Below are 24271 nucleotides of genomic sequence, written 5' to 3'. Positions count from 1 at the left end.
TTGTGTAGTAAAGTGTCAGTGGATAGGGAAGGCTTTAGGGGGCCGGGGCATACGTACTGTCCCAGGAAATTTTTGAAATATAGCTGTGATGAGATTGAATCTGGAAACAATTTGAGAGAAATGACTGAGAAATCTGGATGTTTTAAGGAAATGGTGAATTGAAAGGATAAAAAGAACTACATATAGAGGCAGCATAGGTTACAGAGTTTGAAAGTAGTTTTTTAGAATAAACTATTGTTTTATTAGCTACAGTAGATTTATATAGGGCAATTTTAATTGTGGACTGTAATAAAAGTAACTATGACTATAGGCTGAATTGTAAGGCAATCTCTAGCGGAGTGGAGAAATTTTTTGAAAAATAGCAATCTCATAGAATCTTAAGGTACTTCTAGCCAAATCCCTGTAAAGAGATTTAAGCTGCACACATGTGCACATAATAATATTATACATAACTTTGAGGTTATACTTTTCTGTGGTGCAGCTTGCTATTTTAGCCTGACTTTTACAACTAGCCCAATCACCATTTACAACTAGCCAAAAGTCACTTACAACTAGCATTTTGGCCACAACTAGCCCCCTTTTTTAGCCCCTGGAGGTCATCCAGGTCAGCAATAGACTTAAGTGTTTGAGTCTAATTGTTACAAGTATAGAGTCCTTTAAGGACTTGAAATGTTCACCTATTACTTGGGAACCCCAAAAATATAATACCCTCAAAACAATCATAGTGCAGTACATAAGCCCTTAAAATTGACATAATCATTCACTTTTTGATAAAAGCACCATTTTTTTACAGAGTATATGGAGCATGCACTAAGTATTTTAAGAAGGGGAGGCACATAAAAAGTCCTCAGGAACACCCCTTTTTGCACCCTGACAAGTATTTGTTACTATTAAAAATCAATCATGTTAACTGCTGGGCCTAGTATCATAGTAGTACAAAGCATACAGCTGGAACATAATAGCCTATTAGTAATCTATAAAAAAACAAATAGTTTTCTCACCTAGGCAGTAAACAAAATCACTAAAATTTCCATTTGCAGGGATTCTGTTAAAGTTTTGGACCTTCAGTGCTGACGATTGTGTAGTACTATGTACAAGGATCACCCTGATGTGTATCATTTCTTTATTAAAGGGGCATAACAAGAGTTATTTAATGCTAAAGTTTTAATAGGTCACAGGTGGATATCTCAATAGAAAACCATGAACTACAGCAGTTCAATTATCAAGCACAGAGCTTGAACAAAAGGTCCCTTGTTCAAGCTCTGTGCTCTGTACCTTTCATATGGTGTTCATACTGGGCACCATATGAAAGGTAATTAAATTTCTAGTTTAATGAAGGCAGTTGCAAGTTGTTTCAACATCTTGTTGTCAAGTTACAGCACTTTCATTTCGATGTAATATAGCATAAGCAAGAAAAGCACAACGATGTGTCATAAAGTACTTCTTAGTGCTCACTTCATTGGAATCCAGCTCCTTTATGCTTATTTTGAGCATTATCACAGCACTAAGAAATACCTTAATACACATCCGTGTGCTTTTCTTGCTTATGCTATATTACACTGAATTGAAATCACCGTAACTTGAGAATAAAATGTTGAAACAACTTGCAACTGCCTTCATTAAACTAGAAATTTAATTACCTTTCATATGGTGCCCAGTATAAGGACAAGGGACCTTTTGTTCAAGCTCTGTGCTTGATAATTGAACTGCTGTAGTTCATGGTTTTCTGTTGAGATATCCACCTGTGACCTATTAAAACTTTAGCATTAAATAACTTTTGTTATGCCCCTTTAATAAAGCATCAGGATGATCCTTGTACATAGTACTACACAATCGTCAGCACTGAAGGTCCAAAACTTTAACAGAATCCCTGCAAATGGAAATTTTAGTGATTTTGTTTACTGCCTAGGTGAGAAAACTTTCTTTTTTTTTTATAGATTACTAATAGGCTATTATGTTCCAGCTGTATGCTTTGTACTAGTACTACAGGCCCGTAACCAGGATTTGTCAAAGGGGGGTTCAACTTTGACATGGTAGGTGTTTATGGCAGCAGGGGTCTGGGGGCACAGCCCCCAGCTGCTGACAGCACTTTAATAATTGACTTCTCCTAACTGTCCTAAAATTGATAGTACACACTTAATAGCTCCAAATAACAGTTGTGAGTGTGTAATCCTTTGAAATCTGACATCCTGTATAATTTGAAGTTAATCTCAACTTCAGTATGTGCAGCAACTACACATGCTTGGGTTAATTTTAGTAGATACATTTCTTCTATACATTGAAATAATCAACACATGAAATCATCCACTTACTATCTACTCAGTTAGCTATCACTGTTTTGCTCAGTACTCCTCTACTCATTCAATAGCTATTATTCCTTTGTGTCACACAAAATTACATTGATTCATGATTTCTTATTGTATGGTTAGTCCTTTATCAATATTATTTCAGCTATTTTAGCTTGAATTTTCAGAGGGGAGTTTCCAGAACCCCGTGCATGCCTGCCCGCCCTGCACATCAGTGAAAAAGCTAGGATTTCACAAATATACTCATGCAGGTAGTTTTTATTGTGAACTTCCTTGCTATATAGTTAGCTGGCTAGCACTATCCCAATAACTAAACATTTAACTGAACATCAAGAGAATTACATGCACACAAGCATTTCTCAGGTATACTAATTTATAAGCAGTAGTTACTATTTGTTGCCTAGCAGCTATATAAAACACAGACCTCTTCAGCTACATCAGTACAATTAATTAAGGATCCATAAATTCATAATTTGGGTTTACTAATAATAGTAGCTAATCTGATGATTTTAACCATGACTACATATCTGAAAAATAGGTATATAGCACAGTGTTCAGATAAGCACATTATAGAAGAGGTTCAGCTTGGTCTTAATTGTTTGAAAGCTTTAATCATGAATGATTGGAGAGTGACTGTTGTATTAGAGTATTTTAATGACTGTTCTATTAGAGTATATCGATTTTTAGCCAATTTTCATCCCCACCCAGATCTTAGCTGTATAGAGGTGGGGCTTAGCTCCGCCTTAGTTAACATCTCAGAGCAGGCTTCAGTGCTTTACATATAGCTCCTCTCTACTTTTCGGGCGCCCATGTCTTATATGCCAGCTTTAAACATAAAAAAAAAAAAAAGGTAAGGGTTCGTTCGAACCAGTCGAACCCCCTCTGGTTACGGCCCTGTACTATGATACTAGGCCCAGCAGTTAACTTGATAGAAACATGATTGATTTTTAATAGTAACAAATAGTTTTCTTGTCAGGGTGCAAAAAGGGGTGTTCCTGAGGACTTTTTACGTGTCTCCCCTTAGGCGCTGGACTATCAGAATTACCCATCAGTATCAAATGTCAGAAATGAAATTATCATATAAAATTGTTACAAACTGACATTCAAATAATTGACACTATATTTTACTTTTCAAAGCACTGACATCACTAGTTCTCAAAATGACTTCAGATAAGAACACTTTACCATCTGATGGGGACCAGGTGATGGATAATGCAGTAAATGGAAAATGAGGGCTTGTATCAAGTGCAACTGTAGCACACACGACACATAGCCGAGCAGTAAAGCCCCATATCAGAAATGTTCTCTGTGTCTCTACATCAAAGAAGTCAAATGCAACAGTAGAAAACTTGATTTTCCCTTCATAAGTAAATGACTTTGGTTTCTTCTTGGTGTTTTCATTTAAGAATACGCCAAGAGGTACCCAAAAGACTGCATCAACTTCTGAAGCATTTGCAATGATTTCAGTCTCTTTAGTTAGTAAGAATACTACTGGGGTGACAGCAGTTGCTCTCTCCATCCCAGCTGGAAGCATTGGTAAGGTGCTAATGAAGTCCAGACTGTCTGGGGGAACCCCCACCTCCTCTTTGGTTTCCCTCGATGCAGTGTTCACTAAATTGTGATCTGACTGTTCATATTTTCCACCAGGTAGACACACATCACCTGCATAGCTCCGAAGTGATGAGGCACGTTTGGTTAACAACACCTGAGGCACGCCCTTGGGGCAAAGTCGTATAATTAACGCCACGGCTGCACGTGGCAGAATGTTGCTTGTTACATCGGTTACATTGTCCAGTACAGTTGACTGAGTCGCAAATTGAGGATTGTTGCTATTTAAGGTTTCAAAACGTTTACTTAACAAACTTTTCCATCGCTGCATTCTAACACTAATTACGAATTTACAGTATGCATTAATTGGAGTTTTACCACGTGGAGCTCCTTGCAGAATTAAGCGACTGTGCAAATGGCGGAGACTTACGAGTCTTCGTCGACAGTGGTGGAAGGGAACAAGGAGGAACAGCTGAACGAGATGGCTCTGCACGACAAAGCGCCTCAGTCTGCGCGTTTCAAGTACTTGGCACGAGTCACGTGCATACATTCACCTGCTTTGTTTTGGGCTCGTGTAGGCGATGGTGAGAATCGTGTCGGAAATGTCATGTAGTTAACAGTGTGTTGTCCTACAGCCAAGGTCTTGAGGGATTTTGACGGTTATCTAGCAACCCTCAATGAATGGTGTAATTTACAGAGAGGACAGCTGACAGAAGTACCCAAGCTGAGGTCTTTTGTTGCAGTCAAGCTAGACAACGGTTGCTGGGAAAGAGCTCAAGTTATGGACATCATTAATGAAGGGTTGGTATAGTGCTTAATATATTGGCTAATTATATGCTTCCATGTTAGGAAGTTAACAGTGTTTTGTATTGATACTGGCCAGACAGCTGTCATTAACATGGACCAAGTATGTCCCAAAGAGATGCCTCAACTGATGCAGGAGCAGTCCCGAGCTGTTCGTTGCTGCCTTGCTGATGTTACTCATGTAACTTATATCCAAAATCACACCTTTATAGTACTGCTGGTTGCAATAGGTTGAGTCTGGTCAGTGGAGTGAAGAAGCGGTTGACAGATTTAGGTCACTAGTTCAAGATGTAAACAGTCTAGTACATTTTGCATTCCACAAGGTGAAGATGACCGAAGGTCAAATGTGTGGAGATGTCCACCTGTACATAAGGTCAGTTGATACAGTAGTGATTGTACTACATCACACATAACCCAGTGATCCTGATGTGCCTACTGATGTGAAATCTGTGGGGAAGATGCTTGCAGAAGAAGGCCTTGCAGAGGTAATGCATGGTGTGTGTGTGTGTGTGTGTGTGTGTGTGTGTGTGTGTGTGTGTGTGTGTGTGTGTGTGTGTGTGTGTGTGTGTGTGTGTGTGTGTGTGTGTGTGTGTGTGTGTGTGTGTGTGTGTGTGTGTGTGTGTGTGTGTGTGTGTGTGTGTGTGTGTGTGTGTGTGTGTGTGTGTGTGTGTGTGTGTGTGTGTGTGTGTGTGTGTGTGTGTGAGATTTCAGTATCCTATTCTGATATTACTTACTGTAGTATAAAGATGATTCCAATCAAGGAAACTCCAATAAAGGAACACCAAACCATGTGGCCTTTACTAATGACAAGGTAGCAAACTGTGGGACAAATTACATGTCCTTTGAAGACAAATCTGTTGCTGCTGCTGTACATGAAGTAACAAAAGATAAACCACTAGCTGCACAGGACAATGACAGTTGTAGCAGTGAGGATGATGATGTCATCTTAGAAGACCCATCTAGTGATGAAGAAAAAGAGGAAGATAAAGAGACAAGGAGCCCTAGTGCAGTAGTGACCACAGTCGCTGAGACTATGGACGAGAGAGCAGCTGCAGACTCAGAGCAAGTTGTGGGACCATCTTGTTTAGTAGAAAACAAGAACAGTTTTAATATCATATCCCGGACAAGTGCTTACAACACTAGTAGCAGTGATTCTGATGATGACGTGTGGGACGAGTCTCTGTTAGCCCCTCCTAGACCGAAACCTGCTGCTGGGTTATATGTTAAAGCTGATATAGAGAAAGATATGCAAAAGCGCAAGGCCCTTCACGCCAAGTTTAACCAGTTTTTATCAACTCCATTACCCTCTATATCTTTGTCTGGTGGTGCTAGAGGCAAGAAAGGTGGTCGTCGTGGGTCACAAAGGGCAGGACATCGTGCTAGCGGTGGACGTGGTTTTAATCCAAGTTCTGTATCAATGCCTGGCAGAGGTGGGGCTATGCAATTGGGTAGAGGTAACCCACCTATACTGCCTTTCCCACCACAACCACGTCCTCAGCAACAGTCTCCACAGCAGCAGTTTACACAGCAATCATTTCAGCAGCCTTTTCCACAGCAATCATTTCAGCAGCCTTTCCCACAGCAACCATTTCCACGACAACAGTCTCCACAGCAACCATTTCTACGACAACAATTTCCACAGCAACCATTATTGCAGCAACATTCTCCACAACAGCAATTCTCACAACAGCAACCACCCCAGCAACAGTATCCACAACGACGATCTCCACAAAAACAATTCACACAACAACAAATGTTACACCAACCTTCTCCACCTGACCACTTTGTACAGCATAGTCCTCCACAGTCATCAACACTGCATCGGTTACCACAGCAACAGCAGCCACAACCACAGTACCAGTCACAACCCTGGCAGCCTCCAAAACTGAAGTCAATGTTTACCAGTGAGTGTCCAACAAAGGGAGCATCGTCACAAGCAGCAGGTGTTACTGATTTGTCTCAGTTGGATGAGAAGGGGATGAAAAATGAGTATGAGTGGCAGAGGTGGATGATTGAGCGAGCTGTGAAGAGAGCCCTCGATGGGTTATCAGAAGACACTGTATCTAACTTCACTAGTCAATTACAGAAGATCCTCAGTGGTACATAAGTGTGTACTGTATTATATTTTCAAGTGACAGAAAATTTGTTGTTGTTTACAGAACTGGTTTAATCTCTGGGCACCAAGCCTATTATATGCATCCATGAAATTCACATTAGCATGCTCAATTATAGTTGTTGAGAATTTTGTCCTCAATTAAAAGCTGTCAAGAAGACCTAGATTTGTATTGTTTACAAAATGTTTTGTACAATGCTTTTTGTTTGTTTTTCACAGAAAATTATCATTGTGTTACAGATTCCTCAGCTGTCAAGCTCAACCAGTTTCCCAGCAGCAAGGGGGCCACCTGGGTGTTGATCAGGACAGTGGTCAGTCATGCTGTGGACAAGCCAGTGGATTGTGATAAAGCTGTACTAGCTCTAGGAGCAATATACAGTAAGTGTGTTTTAAAGCAATGTTGTCACCAAGCTTGAAAGTTCCGGTAACCTTATTACATACACAGTGATAAGGTCTTATATAGTGACATGTGGGACCATAATATGACCTCAGTAATGAGTTGATTCATATCACACTGCTGTGAAGTTGGCTAGAATTCACACTTATTCATTGGTTTTTATGGTGGTACATGTTAATGAAGTGGTTAGCCTGACAATGGGAGTACAGCTGGGAATATAATGCGTTACGTAATATTATTACTTTTGTGGTAGCTAAGTAATATAATGAAATACACTATAAAAAACAGGTAATATAACTCAAGTTACTTTACTTACAAATGTAACAGGTTACCTTAACGAATCTAATATTATGTAATATTATTATTACATGTAACGAAGTTACTAATCTCGTTAGTAATCCACTGAGTAACGCCTAGCCACAACAAAGTAATGAAGCCTACTGAATGAAGCTTATTCACCAGCTTCTTACTTATAACCAAGATTTACACATTGTCCAACAATGCAATCATGTTACGTGATAAGGTGGTAGTTTCACACGTGACAGGCTTAAGGCTGTGGACACAAAGTAATATAATATGTAATATTATTATAGTTACTTTATTTTATGGGTAATATGTAACTGTAACTAAATAGTTCAGTTGCAAGTAATATGTAATATGTAACTAGTTACTTTTAAAAAGTAACTTGCCCAACTCTGTTAGGAGTATATATATGAATCAACTGGTTGATCTTACATGTCTATTGGTCAGTCAGCCAATAAGACAGTTGTCCTCACAAAATCTTGTGTGTATAATCCTTCGACTTATTTTATCACCTATTATCTTTATTTTGTTAACTATGTACTGCCTTTGCTGATCTGAAATGTCAGACCCAAAAGGAAATGGGTGCCAATCTTGCTAATTTGATCAGCAAATTGCAGATGGCCAACTGTTATTTTCTCCACTGCACAGAGTTATATTGTCATGGTTGACAGTTAATGGTATATACCAATGCTAGCCTAATAGTCCCTTATTTCATAAATTGTTAGTACAAGACTGTTGAATCACATGATTGCATTGTGTATAGATTGTTTTTTATTGATAGGTGGCCAGACCTCTCATCCCTCACAACTTTGTCTCACCTGATCCGTTGTCATGCAAAATCTCAGCATGCATGATGGATTTGTAGTTGCTATTGTTGGTATTCTAGCCTTTATTACCTTGTATGTGGCTCAATGTAGACATTTTGGTCTCTTGCACAGCTAACTCTAGCATAAGCTCCTTAATCCACTTAATCAATTTGCTAATGGTGCCGCTGTAGCTCCATCACCATCATAATTTTGATACTGTCATCTGGTTACTTCACAGTTAAATTATTTCATATTGGTCTGGTGTGGTGCCATACACTGGTTCCAAGTTGTTTGATATTTGTTACAGCGTCACGACATTCACTGACATGTAATGGAAGGTGCAATCCTTCTTCAGTATACCATAGTTCACACTAAATAAAAGCTTGTTTTGCTCTTTTAGGGATAGTCCCCAGTTGATATTCAACTGGTTTGTGAGTTCCCTATGTGACCCAGTTGGTTTAATGCATGTTCATCTTGAATTTATGCTGACACAACATCTGAGTGGTTGGATATTGTTGCTTGGAGCGAATTGAATCCTACGTGGAAACTTTGTCTCTTTGTGCCTTGTGGCGCTTATGAACTCCAGCTTGGTTAAAGTGTTAAATCATGAGCATGTATGATAAATGCCTTCAAGTTATTTGCTTATGACTAGTCTGCTTAGGATTTGTTGCCCACATCTGGGCTTGTATCTTGGTGTGGTCACCTAGAGGACAGGTGTTTTTCTCTGCTGTAAAGGCAGACATTGTGATGTTGACATACAGGATAACCACCTTTTGTGCTTGCAGATTTCCATGGCTGTGACCTCTTCTGGTTCACACTCCTTTTGAGGAACTTATTGTGTAGGACACCAGGTTATTGGAATGAGTGACATGTCCTGCATCATCCCTCAGGGGGGGTCTTATGATACTGTATACTTATGAGGTGGGAAACACTGAGAGTAAATTTTGGACTCCCAAAGAGTCTTGATGTTCTCCTGTTAGAAGGTTGGCCTACAGGCTGGCTCTTGTCTGAAGTTCATGTTGTACGTGACCCAGGAGAGCCTTTTAAATTTCTGGCATATTTGGCCATGTCAAACTGACTTGCCATGAGTCCTGGAAAGTATTTTGGCTGGTCTGTGCCTAGCACTGTTGTGTGAATTGCAAAGTATTGTGACCGTGTCATGAAGTCTGATATCATTTTTTTTTGCAGTTGTCTACGTAGCTATCTGGAGTAGTACCAGGGCTATTATCTACCTTCTGGCATAAAATTGTGAAGGCTGTGTTCTTCCATAGGTAAATCAGCAAAGTGCACCTACTCTTCTGTTCAGGAAAGCTTCTTGGATACCATGTAGTAACAAGAGTTTAGTCCAGTCGGTGGTCTCATAGACTCAATACATTAACCTAGTAATCTCAAGTACTATGAAGTTTTTTTACAGATTTGTGTTCCCAGGTGGTTCTAGAACAAATTCAGCTTGGTTGCCCAAGTGGCAACTTTGGGCAACTCTGGAAAATTGTGAAAATTTAAAATGGCCTATATGACTATGACCGGCTCCAACAGAAAAACTTTTTTTGTGTAATATGTCTAATATAGGGTTATTGGGGGTGCAGAATTCATTTCTGGTGTTAACTTTTGAATCTGAGGTGTAGAACATAGTGAAAATTTAAAATGGCCACCGCAGAAACAATTCACTACAAAAATTAATGCACGATGCTTTTAGCATACGGTTAGCTATGGTTTTTGTAGATATTTTCTCATGTCATTTTTTCCACCATAGCATTATATACAAAAATTTAGAATGATTGGTTGAGATTACTATACTATAAAACAAAGCTAAGTAGCTAGAGCATGTCTAATTCAAAATCCTCTTCAGCAATTATGCAGTTTTCATCATGAACATCACCAGACTCTCCTTCCTCTTCATCTTCGATCGCAGTGTCACTTTCAAAATAGTCATCATCTGCCTCATTTTCATCTTCTTCACTGCTTGTTCCAGGTCTCACAGAGTGTGGATTACAGCAGTCTTCTCCACCAGAGCAATTGCAATAGGAAGTGCATGGTACATGCTTTTTGTGACAGCTGCAAGCTTCAGAACTGCATCGCTTGCCTTGTGCCTTGCAGCTACACTTTATTAAGTCAATTAGTTCAGGTGGAGCTGGAGCACCTGGAGCAATTGCAGGAATCGGAATATCATTTTGGATAATCCATCCAAAGTGGGTAATGTCTGATGACTGGTCAGGTGGTGCCTGCTGGTCTGCTGCTTTCCATAGCATTACCTGTAGATGTGCCCGCAAAACATGCAGCAAGAGGTTGGCAGATGTTGGAGGTAAAGCCATGATTTTTGTGGCTTTCTTCTTCTTAGTAAATAGTTTGAAACGAGCATTTTCCATTGAGGTCCCGCTAGGCTGACGATAAAGAGCACAGAAAAATTGTTGAGCCGCTTCCATCAAATCAGTGTGGGTGGCGTCTACCTCACCAAGTTCATGGGCTAAACCTGGGAAGTTTCCAGTAAGCAGGGTGTTAAGTGCACTGATTTTACCCTTGCCATATGGGTACGATACTGTGTCACATCCACTTAGGGCATGCATACCAAGGAGCTGAAAGCATTTTTCGCCCAAGTCAGCACAAGTAGCATTAATGTCCAGCACTGTCCCATCCCATCTTTCCATCTGTACCTTACATTGCAGTCCAGCTCGATGCACCCAATAGACCAATAAAACAAAGACATCAGTGTCATCACTAAGAACACGAATCACACTCTTGCCATGGCTAGCAGCCTGTATGACATACGAAACCATTGTGACATCAGCTTCATCATGACTAAAGGCACCATCATCCCTAGTTTCCATTGTCACATTGTTATCCATGCTGAAGGTGCACAACACACTTGCCAACCGTCGCTTGTTGTTCTTGCTTTTGAGAATTGCATCTCTTTTGGGAAGGGGACTAGTGATGGAGAGCTCGTAGTCAACTACCACCTCCCCAGCACGCCGCATTCTCTCATGATCTTTGGCAGAAGTGTCATTGTATTTGTCAAATACAATGATTTTCTCAGTAGCATCTGGATAACGACTAATCTTACTTTGAATGCAAGCAATCAAATTAGACAGATTACCACCATGTGGCCACACAGTGTGATAAAATAGCTGCGAAACATCCACTACAACAGTTTCAGGAGTTACTGGTAAGACATCAAGCACTCCAAGACGTTTAACTAGAGCAGACTTGTTGGCTTTGCGGAGACAACTGTGTTCATCTAGAAGTGATGAAGGAACTGAACATAGCTCATATGTAAAAAGGTGCTCAAGCTTTATCTTTCTCCCACCTATCAGGATGCTTAGGGTTTATAGGTTCACACACTTTAGCACAAAATAAACAGTGATTTTTGAACTGAAAATCACCTACTTGTGATCTTCTAACCCTAGCTGTTGGAGCCTCTGTGATGTCAGCTTCCGAAGCCTTCCTCTTCCTTGACACAAGTTTCTTTATATGATCCTTTGATGTATACGAACAATAACAGTTCTTATGGAGTTCAACTGATGCTTGTTCTCCATGAGAATTTAGAATGCTCTGCAATTTGTTATGAAGCTCCTGGTCACCACGCTCCACTGCACACTCTATCAGCTTCTTCACTGCTTTTTGTTTGAAAGTGCTAAATTGCCCAGACTTACTACAGATTGGAAGAAAGCACTTTTGATCACCCAATGTAGCCATCGGAAGCAAAAGAAATGTGAAAATTGTTGCAGAAATATGTATTGCAGGATGTCAAACACCTAAAAAACAATTTTTTTAAAGTTGAAAGTAAAGTTTACAAAAATGAAACAGAAAAACGTACTGCATTAATTAGAAAACCAGCCAAATGCATCAAATCTACACTTACTCTACTCCTGATCCAATATCAAACCTTGTAGATTATCATACAACCAAAACTTAAGTCTGAAAACGAGTGGTAGCTACTCTTCTGCTCCCTTTTAAAAATTAATATAGAACGTCCGTTACCATGGCAACCAATTACGTAATTTGTTTTTTGACCTCAAATTAGTATCATCTTGTGCAGAAAAATGTGCTGAATTCAATGGTGCCAAAATTACTTTGATTGTATAAAATCCCGAAGAGTTATGAACACTAGCTCATATGTAAATTTATGACTTCCTGCATATAAATTTTCGCCAATTTTCTAGAGTTGCCCAAAGTTGCCACTTGGGCAACCAAGCTGAATCTGTTCTAGAACCACCTTGGAACATAAATCAGAAAAAAAACTTCATAGTTCTTGAGATTACTAGGTTCACAAAATTTCGACTAGACTAGTTCATAATATTATATATACTGAGGAGAGTGTCCTACTCTCATATACCCCTGTAGAAGGGCATATCGTGAAGTTATGACATAACGACAAGATGCTGTGGTTTGTGATGTATGTGCATCCATAAAAGTGCAAGAATCGTTATCACCGTTTCACACTTGCGGCACTCAGGATAGCCGTATTTGCGAATGGCCTAGCAAGAAATGCCTACAAAGCGGTCTTAACCCATGAAGGAACGATTGTAGTTCAGTGAGAAACGCTTAGAGCTGGAATTAATTTGGTTGCTAGCGACATTGTTAGGCACGCATTCAATCAATACCATGTTCAATTAATGACATCATTAACTATACAGGCAAACTCAGAGGTGCCACATCATAACTTCACGATGTGCCCTTCTACAGGGGTATATGAGAGTAGGACACTCTCCTCAGTATATGTATTATGAACTCTTGGTAGTAGTAAAGATGATTTGATGCCAAGTAAGGAGGATGTTGTGTCTGGTTTGACTGATATTAAGGCTAGCTTATCCCAATAGAGTCAAGATAGTATAGTGGCGTAGCCCCCAAAATTAGCCAAATCGTACACTTTTTCATAAAAGCATGAAACTCCACATAAATAGTATTCCTCATGACATGTACTTTTTGATATAGTGCCATCACAGATTTGACATTTATACTATTTTTGTCCAGAAATTTAATTGTTTCTGTCTGAGGCATTACTTGGCCTGCTAAAACATGGTAGCAAAGTAAAGGTATTGTTGAACGAAGCAACTTGGTTTTTGTTTGAAGTTAATAGGTAATTCTGTTTTGAAGTTATAATTGTTTTTATTATCTCCGAAATTCTCTGAGTTTACCTGCCCTTGGGGTGTAAATTACCCACGGGGAGGTAAATTATCTCAAAATTCATGGGTAATATAAATGATCATAACTTTGGAATAAAATCACCTATTAACTAAAGTTCGGCGGTATTGGAAAAATTATACCCGGTTTCGATAGTACTAATGTATCATGATATACCAGTATATCACATAAACTGTATAATTTCTACACACATACATGATATGCCTGTAATCTGCACACCCACAGGCCTGCATGGTATCACAAGTAACACTGTATAGTGATTAGTGATATAAAAGTTGTAAAAATTATAGTATAATTTAATGACAGTTGTAAAGGTTGTAAGTAAATGACAGTTGTAAAAAAGTTGTGATGAGTTCTTATAGTAGTTCATGTAGATGATAGGTAGGTATAGTCAACATCTAGTGAAGGTTTCTGTTCAAAAAAACCAACATGTTTACCTTCTCTGGTTTCAAAAGGGTTCGCTTTTTAGAAACTATGTTGCCGGAACAATTAAAGATTCTCTCTGAAGGTGAGCTACTAGCACACACACTGAGGTACTTCTGTGCCAGTTTAGCCATGGTGGGAAGTACTACCATGTGAACCTTCCACCATTGCAGAGGATCCATTTCAGCATCTAACATTGGTAACTTTAGATAATCTTCGATTTCCTTTTTTATTTTCTGATTTGGAGTTTGAGGAGTACTGGATGATGATAGTAGTTCAACTGTCTCCTTGAGCCAACTTGAGAGTTTACGTTTCTTTATACTAGGGTCAGATACCGCAGATGATGACTGGGAACTAGAAGTTGGTTCAGAAACCCCCTCTTGATCTTCAATCATTTCTGTGCCTTCTCTAGCCAAACGATCCTTTACTAAGCAAGATCAACTTCATTTTCAATGTACACTCCCTTGAATCTTGGATCAAGGTAAGTGCAGACATTCAACAGCTCGTCAACATCATTATCATCGTACTTGTTCAGTAGGTAATCCAAAACCCTTTGTTTAAGTGAGTTGGTTAAATTAGCATCACCTTCACAGACTTTAAGCACTTTTGATTTCAAAACATGTAATACAGGTTTGATCGAAGACACTGTAACTTTTTGTTCACCTGACAACATGTCTGTGAAATCATCTAATTGCCCTAGTGCAGCCTTCATCGACTCCAATACTTCTAGATCCTGCCAAGTTGGAATAAGGTGAGCATTCTTAAGATCAACTACTAAAACTTGTCGAATGCAAGCTTCTTGCTCAAGAATACGGTCAATCATTTTGATCAAACTTCCCCAACGAGTAGGACAGTCTGTTACCAAAGAATGCTGGGGCACACCAAGATCATTTTGGGCTTTTGTCAAGTCTCGCTTTTTTTTCCAACTGTGGGAAAATGCAGACACTAGCTTTCTACATAGTCCCAAGCAACATTGAACTCTGGACTCATCTTTTATAGAATTAACAACAGCCAGGTGTAGGTTGTGGCCAAAGCACGATAATTGTGTCCACATAAGCCTTACAGTTATGGCACATAGTATATTGCTGCCATTGTCTGTTGTTATACAAACTTGTCGGCGTACTTCTAACTTCCACTGAGCTAGTGTTTCTGTTAGGACTTCACTGAGATTATCAGCATTGTGGTCTTTAGGAACAAACAGTGTTTGAAGGCATCGACTCTGTAGCGTCCAATCATTCGTTATGAAATGCACGGTATAGCTCAAATATGGTTCCATCGTTGAGCTGGACCACATATCTGTGGTGGAAGAAAAGTAATAGGCACTTTGAACTTCCACAGCTACTGTTTCCCTTGTTTTTTTCGTACAGTGCTGGAATTGCTACACTGGAAAAATATTTAGCTGAAGGTATTTCATACTTTGAATCCAGGGTATAAGTGAGACGACGAAACCCTTCTTTCTCGACTGTATAAATCGGAAGCATGTCCTTACTGATGCAGTAAGTTATTGAATCTGTTATTTCTCGCCATCGCCTTGTAGTCCTTTCATACTTTTGTGTTTTGGTAAATAACTCAGGGAGCGTAGCTTGGCTGGCATTGGTAGATGACGAAGATGCAGTGGACGATTCTTTCGCTTTCTCCCTTTGGGCTTGTAACACTAGAGTGTACTTCGACGGGTGGTGAGTCCTTAAGTGTGAAAGCAAATTTGATGTATTTCCTCCACTTGCTTGCACGTTGCCGTTACACTGGCGGCACACCGCCACACCATCGTCAATAATCTTCCCTTCGCTATCTGCACAGAGGCCGAAATAATCCCAAACGGGTGACACAACTTTCTTCTTTGGCACGATTGTACACGACGAGTCGGCCATGTTTGTTCAATAAAAACTGCTGACAATAACTCACGTGATATTATTAAACGCATGCACGATATTTCGATATTCTAGTAAACACTACCGGTGTGCAACTGATATCGAAATCAAATAAATATACCGGTATACCGCAGAACTTTACTATTAACTTCAAATAAAGTTTCGTTCAAAAAGATCTTTATATTGGCACCATGTTTTAGCAAGTTAAGTAATGCCTCCGGGGGATAAAGGCAAATTGATCAAATTAAATGATCAAATTTCTGGGCAAAAATGGCCATAAAAGTCACCAAAGGTCAAATCTGTGATGGCTCTATATCAAAAAATTTATGTCATGGGGAGTACTACTTTAGTGGAAAGTTTCATGCTTTTATGAAAAAGTGCACAATTTTATACGTTGTGCTGCTATACTAAGAAGAAATGTTTCGAACTGCCATGATTGTACTTGTTGATCCTTTTGAAGATTGTGACTTTTTGAATAAGTTTGATGTGACTGTGTGGACTAGTGTTGGTGTAATGTTCATTTGGATCTGCCAGCTCTTGCTAGCTTCCTTGGTTATCCAAACAGTAGAAATGACTGCTCTGTTAGAGTGATTTGTGTAAGATGTATGTTCTATTAGAGTATTTGAACAGGAATTGTGTTATATTTTTGATTGTCGGAACATGTCTTGATCCCAAGGGGATCAGATAATTGAGGGAGCACTGTACTTGCCAGTCCACTGAATACCTGTGGGAGGGTGTGTGATATAATGAAAAGCATCTGAGTGGGATGCCAGTCCAGTGACTATAAATTCCTCCCTACATGGAAGTGTAAAACTTAAGCTTTTATCTGTGTAGTCTGTTAGGCAAACTAAACTGGCTGACTTTTGCCGACGTGACAGAATAAATACAGTTTGGTTCGGCCCAATTCGGTATGTATTTAATTTAGACCATAGTAATACGAACTAGGCCAGAATGTTATATGAGGCAAGTATAATACAGAGTTATGGGTTATAGCTGTGTTCTAATGTAGTATATAAAATTGTTGTATTGTTCACTATAGAAACATGTACTAATGAGATGACATCACTATTTTCTCGTGTGCTACAAGACAGCAGTGAACAAGTGCTCAAGGTGTGTGTGTGTGTGTGTGTGTGTGTGTGTGTGTGTGTGTGTGTGTGTGCAGTGTGCAGTGTGTGTGTGTGTGCAGTGTGTGTGTGTGTGCAGTGTGTGTGTGTGTGTGTGTGTGTGTGCAGTGTGTGTGTGTGTGTGTGTGTGCAGTGTGTGTGTGTGTGCAGTGTGTGTGTGTGTGTGTGTGCAGTGTGTGTGTGTATGTGATGTTCCCATTGCAGGAATTAACAGCCACCAATACACAGTGTCGATCATATTGTAACATGTTAACTGCTGTGTACAATGATGTACACTCTACTGGAGCTAACAGAGGGTCAGTAATCACATGATGTCTCATGATACACTTCATCTGTGGCTGTTACTGTAGCTTACAGCTGGTGGTGGATGCTGCTATAGAAGAACTACTGTCCTATTGGATGAAATATGCACTGGATATTAATGTATGTGCTATAGTCATACAAATTGTGTGCGTGTCTTGCTCATCCTGAGAATGAGAGTGTTGCTTGCCACCAAGACCTTTTCAACTCAAATTCCAGTCAACTCCAGATCACAAGATACCCTTTAGTTTGTGGTCAGAATTCTACAACCTTTCATGGCTTGATGGTGATATTTTAATAGCCTCTAGTGTTGGTTAACATGTACAGAGTCTTTAGGTTTGGCTCATGATCAGACTATACCTTGGCATTAACCTACTGACTCCAAATTTTTAATTTTTTTGTTTGTTGTTTTTTTGCCTCAGCAGCTGGCTAGCATCATCTTTCAACTGGGTAGTTGTTGCTATCTCCTCCATTCAGGATTCTATTCATGGCAGTTTATTTTGTAGTAACTAAAGTAGATGTCCTGTAATATCTTGTTCCATAAAATTGAAAATAGAGTTATTAATTAAGAGCTGTACAGGTGTCCCAACTAAAGCGCAGGAAACCCAACGAAGCTACCCTCGCAGTTGTCTACCAACCATATGTTGCAATCTTCCTTGCCATCACTAGTAACCTTAGTTCTTTGAACCCAGGAGGTTGCTGTTTAATTGCTTTGTTGGTTGCACAGTGCCCACTTTTAGCCAGTAATAGTAAATCTGTTCTGCTGCTGATTTTGACATGCCTAATTTGTGGCAAATATACTTCATTGCCAATTTTTGGCATACTTAAATTTTGCCAATATTGGCAAATGTATTTGGGCAGCCCCCAAATAGGTCATCGCTTTAACCTTTCTCTTTGGCTGAAGGTAAAACATCACATAGACTCTTCTGTGAAGCAATTTGGTGTCCAATTAACTTTATATTAGTACACAAAGGTACAATGTGTCAAAAAACAATACTGAATGTCAAAATAATATTTGCGTAAGTATATTATCAAAATTCATGAGTTCATCACCAGGTCTTGAGTGAATCTGTTCTTTGATTGCTTTAACGATTCAAAAACTTGATTTCATATATATAGGAAGTGCTGTGAAACATTAATACTCATCAAATTAAATATCAGGTCTTTGTATTCAGATGTTGGCTTCTTGAAAGTTGGGTGATGAAGATCATACCCATTGTTTTATCCAGGTTTCCATGAAGCATCGTTTATCCATCTTTTGATCTTTACCATTTTCAATCATCCCACATCTTTTTAAACAATGTTATACTTGAACTGTAATGAGTTGTTCCCTGGTGGCAGTAAGGTGGAAGAAAGGTGACTTATCTATGGTAGTATAACAAGCAGCCATCATTGTGTAAAGTGGTGTTTATAATCCATCATCCATGCTGTAGTATTCACTTGGAATAATCATCCTTCTCAGCTGCATCAAATTTGGTTAGCACTATAACGATGGACAGTCTGTGTTGATTTATACTTGTTCTCTACTGGATGAACTGGCGAGTGCTCCCCCAATTGTTAAGAGCTGCCAGACCACAACACTTTGGTTAAAGTTGTTTGCTAATTATGCTTCTCTTACTTACACAATTATACATTCAGTGATCAGCCACATAACTAGGCTCTAATTAGAAATACTCCCATTGCAGGCTGCACAGTTGATGATGTCTTTTACTGACATCTGCCATCAACATGTTGCCATCTACAAGAACACCATTCCCTACCATTGGTTGCAGTTGGCCACTACTGCACAGTCTTCTAAAGCCCTTGCTTTATATTGGCTCGTTAGAAGCAATGAAACTGTTTTGTGTGATCCACTATCACTGCCTTCACACTGGCTGGCTGGTTTACTGAAATTGTTTTCGTAAAAGTGTGTGTACCTATCTATCTACCTATCTACCTATGTTTGTCCGTACGCACCCACGTGAGCAAAATTGTTTAATAACGGTAAAAGCAGCTTTTGTGTAAGAAGTAAAAGTGAAATGAAGTCTGTATTAAACTTCTGCACATGTGAACTTTGCTCTGAGGTGGTTTCTTTTTGGCGGACTGAAATACGGGTGTGGTGACTTTCCTCAGACTACCTTCCCCTTGAGGTTTTCAGTCATTTAGCAACTGAAAAACAACGGTGCAAGCCTACACTGCCAGGAATAGCCTATTGCTTCGAGTTGAAAGGGGGCGTATCCCTTACTTACGCAAACGAAAATGAAGAGCAGCTTTGAGGCTTTGTCGAGAGAATTTGTGGGAAAAACACGTTAGTCACACTATAAAACAGTTTAGAAGATAGTTTTGTGCGTAATATGTTGGTAAAAGCGGTTTATTTAACAAACGCTTCCTTAGCAGTGCATAGCAACGTAATTGAACGAATTACGAATATTTCATGAATTACGAAATACGAGAAATAGCTAATTATATTATTGCACAACCCAAACTACCCTATTGTAAAGTAGTAATACATAGTTGGTTAATTCATAGTAGTATATACTGTCTATAGTTATTCCAGATGAGTTAGCTAGCTGCATGGCGCCTGGTTTTTAGAAGTAGCACAACATCAACTTGTTTTTTTCTTTGTTTAGTGTTTTATTTTTGCCTTGACCCTTAAACCCGCAGATAACTTTTCAGAAATGCGTGTTTACACAATATGGGCACGCATGGTGACACTAGGTGGGGTAACTTAACTCTTACGGCCTACAAATACACATAGATTAAAAGTGTGTTTACTGGGCTACTTGGAGAAGGTTAAATGAACACTGTAACTACAGTGGCTTACTTGTTATGAAGCGGTGAACAGCGACAAGTTGCGTCTCCGTGTTTCTAAATTCTTGCCACGTTTTTAATTTCGATTGTGGGTTTACTCACATGAGTCATATATGGCCTGATGCACAATTTCACAACAAATTGAATGGAAGTTGTTGCAAGGTGATAGGATCAACTACCATCGAGTTATCGACCATTTTATAAAGGTATGTAATGGGTTTGCGTGTTTCCTTACCAAAAAGTTATTTTCACGGCTAGTTTTGGCCTCACCATTTAGGGTTAGGGTAAAACCCTAGGTATCATTTTAACCCTTGCTACATCACAAGTAGAATGACATAAATTGCATAGCCATAGGATGGATGCTTCGAAAGTTACAGTGCTTTGTGTTAAGCACGCGTATTTATTAAGTTTAAATCCAGTTTAATTATTATTATTATTATTAGCACTTTACAGTGACCAGCACTGAAGGTCTGACACTTTCTGGATTATGCGGGTTTAAGGGTTAAACTAACATCATTCATCGGCTGGTCGGTTGTTACATCTTTCTATCTCCTCCACTCAGGATTCTGCTATCAGCACATTTTACAGTAACATGTGACAAATATAATAAATCATTACAATAAAAATTCAAATTTTGGTGTTGGAGTCCGTGCATGGCCAGGTCTTGAGTCAATCTTTCACGTTGCTTCAGAGATTTAAAAAAAAAAAACACTTCATGTCTATTGTGTGCTAAAGGCTCTTCTTTAGGATATATATGTGTACGTAATGTTGTATTGTCTTATTCCACAGAGTTCTGAGTTGGGATGTAGTGGATGTGCTAACTGTGTTACTATCCTGTTTGATGAGATTGCTCCTCACCTGGTTACCAATAATCGGTATGTGTCTTATCACTGTGCTGTGCTGGTTAATCCAATAATGTTTACTGTATGTCTTAATGAGGTCATGAAAGTAAACCTTGCGGCTATTTTTGGGACCTACTTGACATGGTCATCACTTTAATGAGCTCGAGGTAGGGCTGGGTGATATTTCATTTGTGACATGCGATCATTGCTTGAGCTATTTAATGCAATATTGCATTTGAAAATTGAAACACAACTATAGAGTTTGGATTGGAAAGTCTGTAATGTCAACATGAGTGCTTGTTTTCACTGAACAAACAAAGTTTTTTGTTAACAAGTTAACCTACTAGCAACAGTATACACAGACTGTATCGAATATGAGGCCCAGAGTAGACACAAATAAGTGTGTGAAATGCAATAAAAAATGTAATAAATATTGTCTATCCAATAATACTGTGAAGGCTAAATACATGTACATTGCGATTTATTAAATACTGCCCAATCCTAGCTCCAGAATATGGTCATGAAGCACACCTTAGTACTTGCACTATAATGAGGTGGTCATAAGAAGCAATTTTACTGTATAGTGATTAACAGTTTTTGTATGTTCCAGATCTCTACTGAACAAGTGTAATGATGTGGTGAAGTCACTGATACTGTCTGAGATTCCTGTGTAAGTCTGCTAGCTGTTGTCCTCATGGGACACTCCATGTAGAGTGACACCACTTCTCTAGATGTAGACAAACCCACAGTAGTTTCATACAATGTTATCATTTACATGCTGTGTAGAGTGTGCTTTCTGGGACTCCCCAGTACTGGCTGTGTTGATTGTTTGTATAGTGTATGTTCTATTAGAGTGTATTATGCCCATAATCAAGTATTCTTGTAATTGAATTGACATCCTGCTGCTCATTTAGCAATCTTACATTAGCAATCTGTAAATATTGTGTGAGTTTCCACTTGTTATAAGAGTCACAATGTGTATTAGAGTCATCACTAACATATTTATCAACAGGAAGGCTCGTGAAACATTGCTGGACTTCTATGTAGTGCTCGTCACCAAATGGCAGATACCATCTTGTTCTGATGATGAAGTGGAAGTTGTCACTACCTTCTCATCATTGTCTGTTGATGAGCCAGTCAAGCCTAACGAGTCAGACCAAGCTGCAGCTATAGTTAGTAAACATTTAGTTGGAGATCAATCACCAGTCAACAAAGATCAGCCATCGATTGAAGAAATTAAGGCATCATTAAAACCTGACAATACATCATCAAATCAACCAAATCAAACTCTGATCAAACCAAGTCAAGAGTTAAATCAAACAAGTCAAACATTAATCAACACTACATTAGTTCATCCACCTCCGTCATTACAACGTCCTAGTGAGCTGTCACCTAATGGATCATGTAATCCCACTGTGACATCATCACCAGCTGTATTGTGCACTAATATATTAGGAACACCAGTAGACCGATACACTCCACCCACAAACAATGGTAAGACTTTGAGTGTGTAAAGTGAGATTTTCTGTACATGTTGTACAGTTTATAGTCAATCAAATTATTACCAGTACTAGTGAACTAGTGATAAAGAACTGTTGATTGATGTTGAATAAATTGTGGATGTATGCCTCTGACAATTAGTGGGAGCACATTGAATGGATCCTATGGACAGGGGAACATGTAACTCTGTAAATAGCAAAATTCAAACATAGCTGCCATGTGCTATAGAAAGTAACTACATTATATGGAGGTGCATGCTTGAGTACGTCACTTTACCGGCACAATGAAGTGAAGCTATGGAAACAAACAACAGAAGAATGGTAGCACAGGCAGTGCAGAACAGCCTTTCCACATTTGCTATGACACAAAATTACTCCGGTGGACTAGCACAACAGGGATACACAGAATGGGCTACTACTCAATTGTTTTGTGTGAAAGCAGTGAAGCTGCTTCGATAGGAGCATTGTTGAGTAGAAGGAACAGCAGAATGATGTAACTAATGATATATATATATATATACATTGCTAACAAAAGATGACATGTTTGAATCCTGCCTGTAATGTTAGTAGTGTATGGAGTTGTATGCTTCCTTGTCCATAGCATTTTGATGTACTTCTGCTATTAGTTAAGAGTTCATGCTCACACTCCATTCATTCAAACTAATTCTATTCCTCTCTAGACCCATATGAGAAGGTATCCATGATGCTGAACACCCTCGGGTTATCTCATCTTCTGGAGAACTTCAAAGCTTCCATCATTCAGGTAATGATTGCATCATAACTGGATCATGTGATCTTTATGTGCTGCTCAGGATCATCTGCTTAGTTGTGATCCTACTGGGCTGAAGGAAGCCATGAAAGTAAGTTAGAAAAATTTTTGTAGCTAAACTACCACCATTTGTAGGAAGCTGGTGTTCCATCTGGAGCCATCCTATCCATACAACAGTATATTAGCAAGATGGATAATGGTGAGTTGTAAGTGATATGGTGGTGATCTATTTACAAGGGGATAGTTTTTTTCAAAATAGATGTCCTGTTTTGACAGTGCCAAGGAGTTATCGCCATATATTAATTGGGTATGATTTTTCTTACAAAACACATGGCCATTTGCAAGAACATTCCCTTTGAAGCTGACCCTCTATGCGTTGTAGCATCTTGGTTGTAGTGATAGATTGCTAATATTTTGTTAACAGGTTTTCCTTCAGCCGTGGCCTCCCAACAGTACTATCAGCTGCCGGCCAATATAATGCATCAACCTCAACCTTCATATGTTGCTCCATACAACACTTCCCAGCAGACCTACCCACTGCACACTGGCTATCTGCAACAGCAGACACACCCATTGGCTGCTCATTTTAGCACCAATCTTGTTGCAGCACCGAACCCCTCCCACCATCACCAAGCAGTTGGCCAGTCAGTGAATCACATTACATCACCAGTTACTGTTCACAGCCCCACCCACCTCCTGCAGCAAGGACAGCCTCACTTACAGCCCCACCCACAGCAGGGACAGCCCCACAACACTTTGATGACACGAGTGACTGCAGGTCCTGGACCATAACAATCTGATCATGTGATCCCTATATGACATCATCACTTAATCGCCCCCATTGATTTGTAATTATCGTATTTAATGAAAAATGAAATCATGTAATTATCACAACCAGTTCAGGTTAATACATTTGTTATAGAGCAAGCTCTTATCTTCCTTTACATCTTGAACCTCTAGTACAGTTGTACCATGTTGGTACTTGGTAACTACTGCTGGTAATGCTTATAGAATATTATATATGTTGGTTAATTTAAATCCAAACTGAAAATTCTACAGGCCCGTAGCCACGGGGGGTTCTGAAGAACCGTTCATAATTTAACCAAAAAGGTCCACAATTTTAGTATACAAGTCCAAATTTTCAGGAGCAAAAGTCCATTAGCTACAGTTTACTAGATACCACTAATAAGAAGCTAAATTAAGTGCCCCAAGTAACTCATTCAGTGCTTGTATTAAATGC

The 24271-nt window shown here is 39.2% G+C and overlaps 2 protein-coding genes across 2 annotated transcripts; one reads left to right on the top strand and one right to left on the bottom strand.

Annotated features, from left to right (window-relative positions):
• Positions 1-3423: 3423 nt before the first annotated feature.
• LOC136236876 (uncharacterized) lies at positions 3424-4185 on the bottom strand. The gene has a single exon (XM_066027107.1). It carries the CDS (start codon positions 4183-4185, stop codon positions 3424-3426), a length of 762 nt encoding a protein of 253 aa, XP_065883179.1.
• On the top strand, positions 4100-23916 carry LOC136268807 (uncharacterized). The gene is made up of 17 exons (XM_066064274.1): positions 4100-4438; positions 4490-4655; positions 4704-4839; positions 4889-5031; positions 5077-5143; positions 5398-6757; positions 7012-7149; positions 16747-16817; positions 17036-17127; positions 17182-17254; positions 20711-20796; positions 21374-21433; positions 21776-22257; positions 22943-23025; positions 23075-23122; positions 23167-23230; positions 23456-23916. The coding sequence occupies exons 1-17, from the start codon at positions 4270-4272 to the stop codon at positions 23821-23823; spliced, it is 3606 nt and encodes a 1201-aa protein (XP_065920346.1). The 5' UTR covers positions 4100-4269; the 3' UTR covers positions 23824-23916.
• Positions 23917-24271: the final 355 nt, after the last annotated feature.

The sequence above is a fragment of the Dysidea avara genome, chromosome 10 (assembly GCF_963678975.1).
Source record: "Dysidea avara chromosome 10, odDysAvar1.4, whole genome shotgun sequence".
Taxonomy (NCBI): Eukaryota; Metazoa; Porifera; class Demospongiae; order Dictyoceratida; family Dysideidae; genus Dysidea; species Dysidea avara.
The sequence above is the reverse complement of the archived record's forward strand: the minus strand, read 5'-3'. Positions and strand labels throughout refer to the sequence as shown.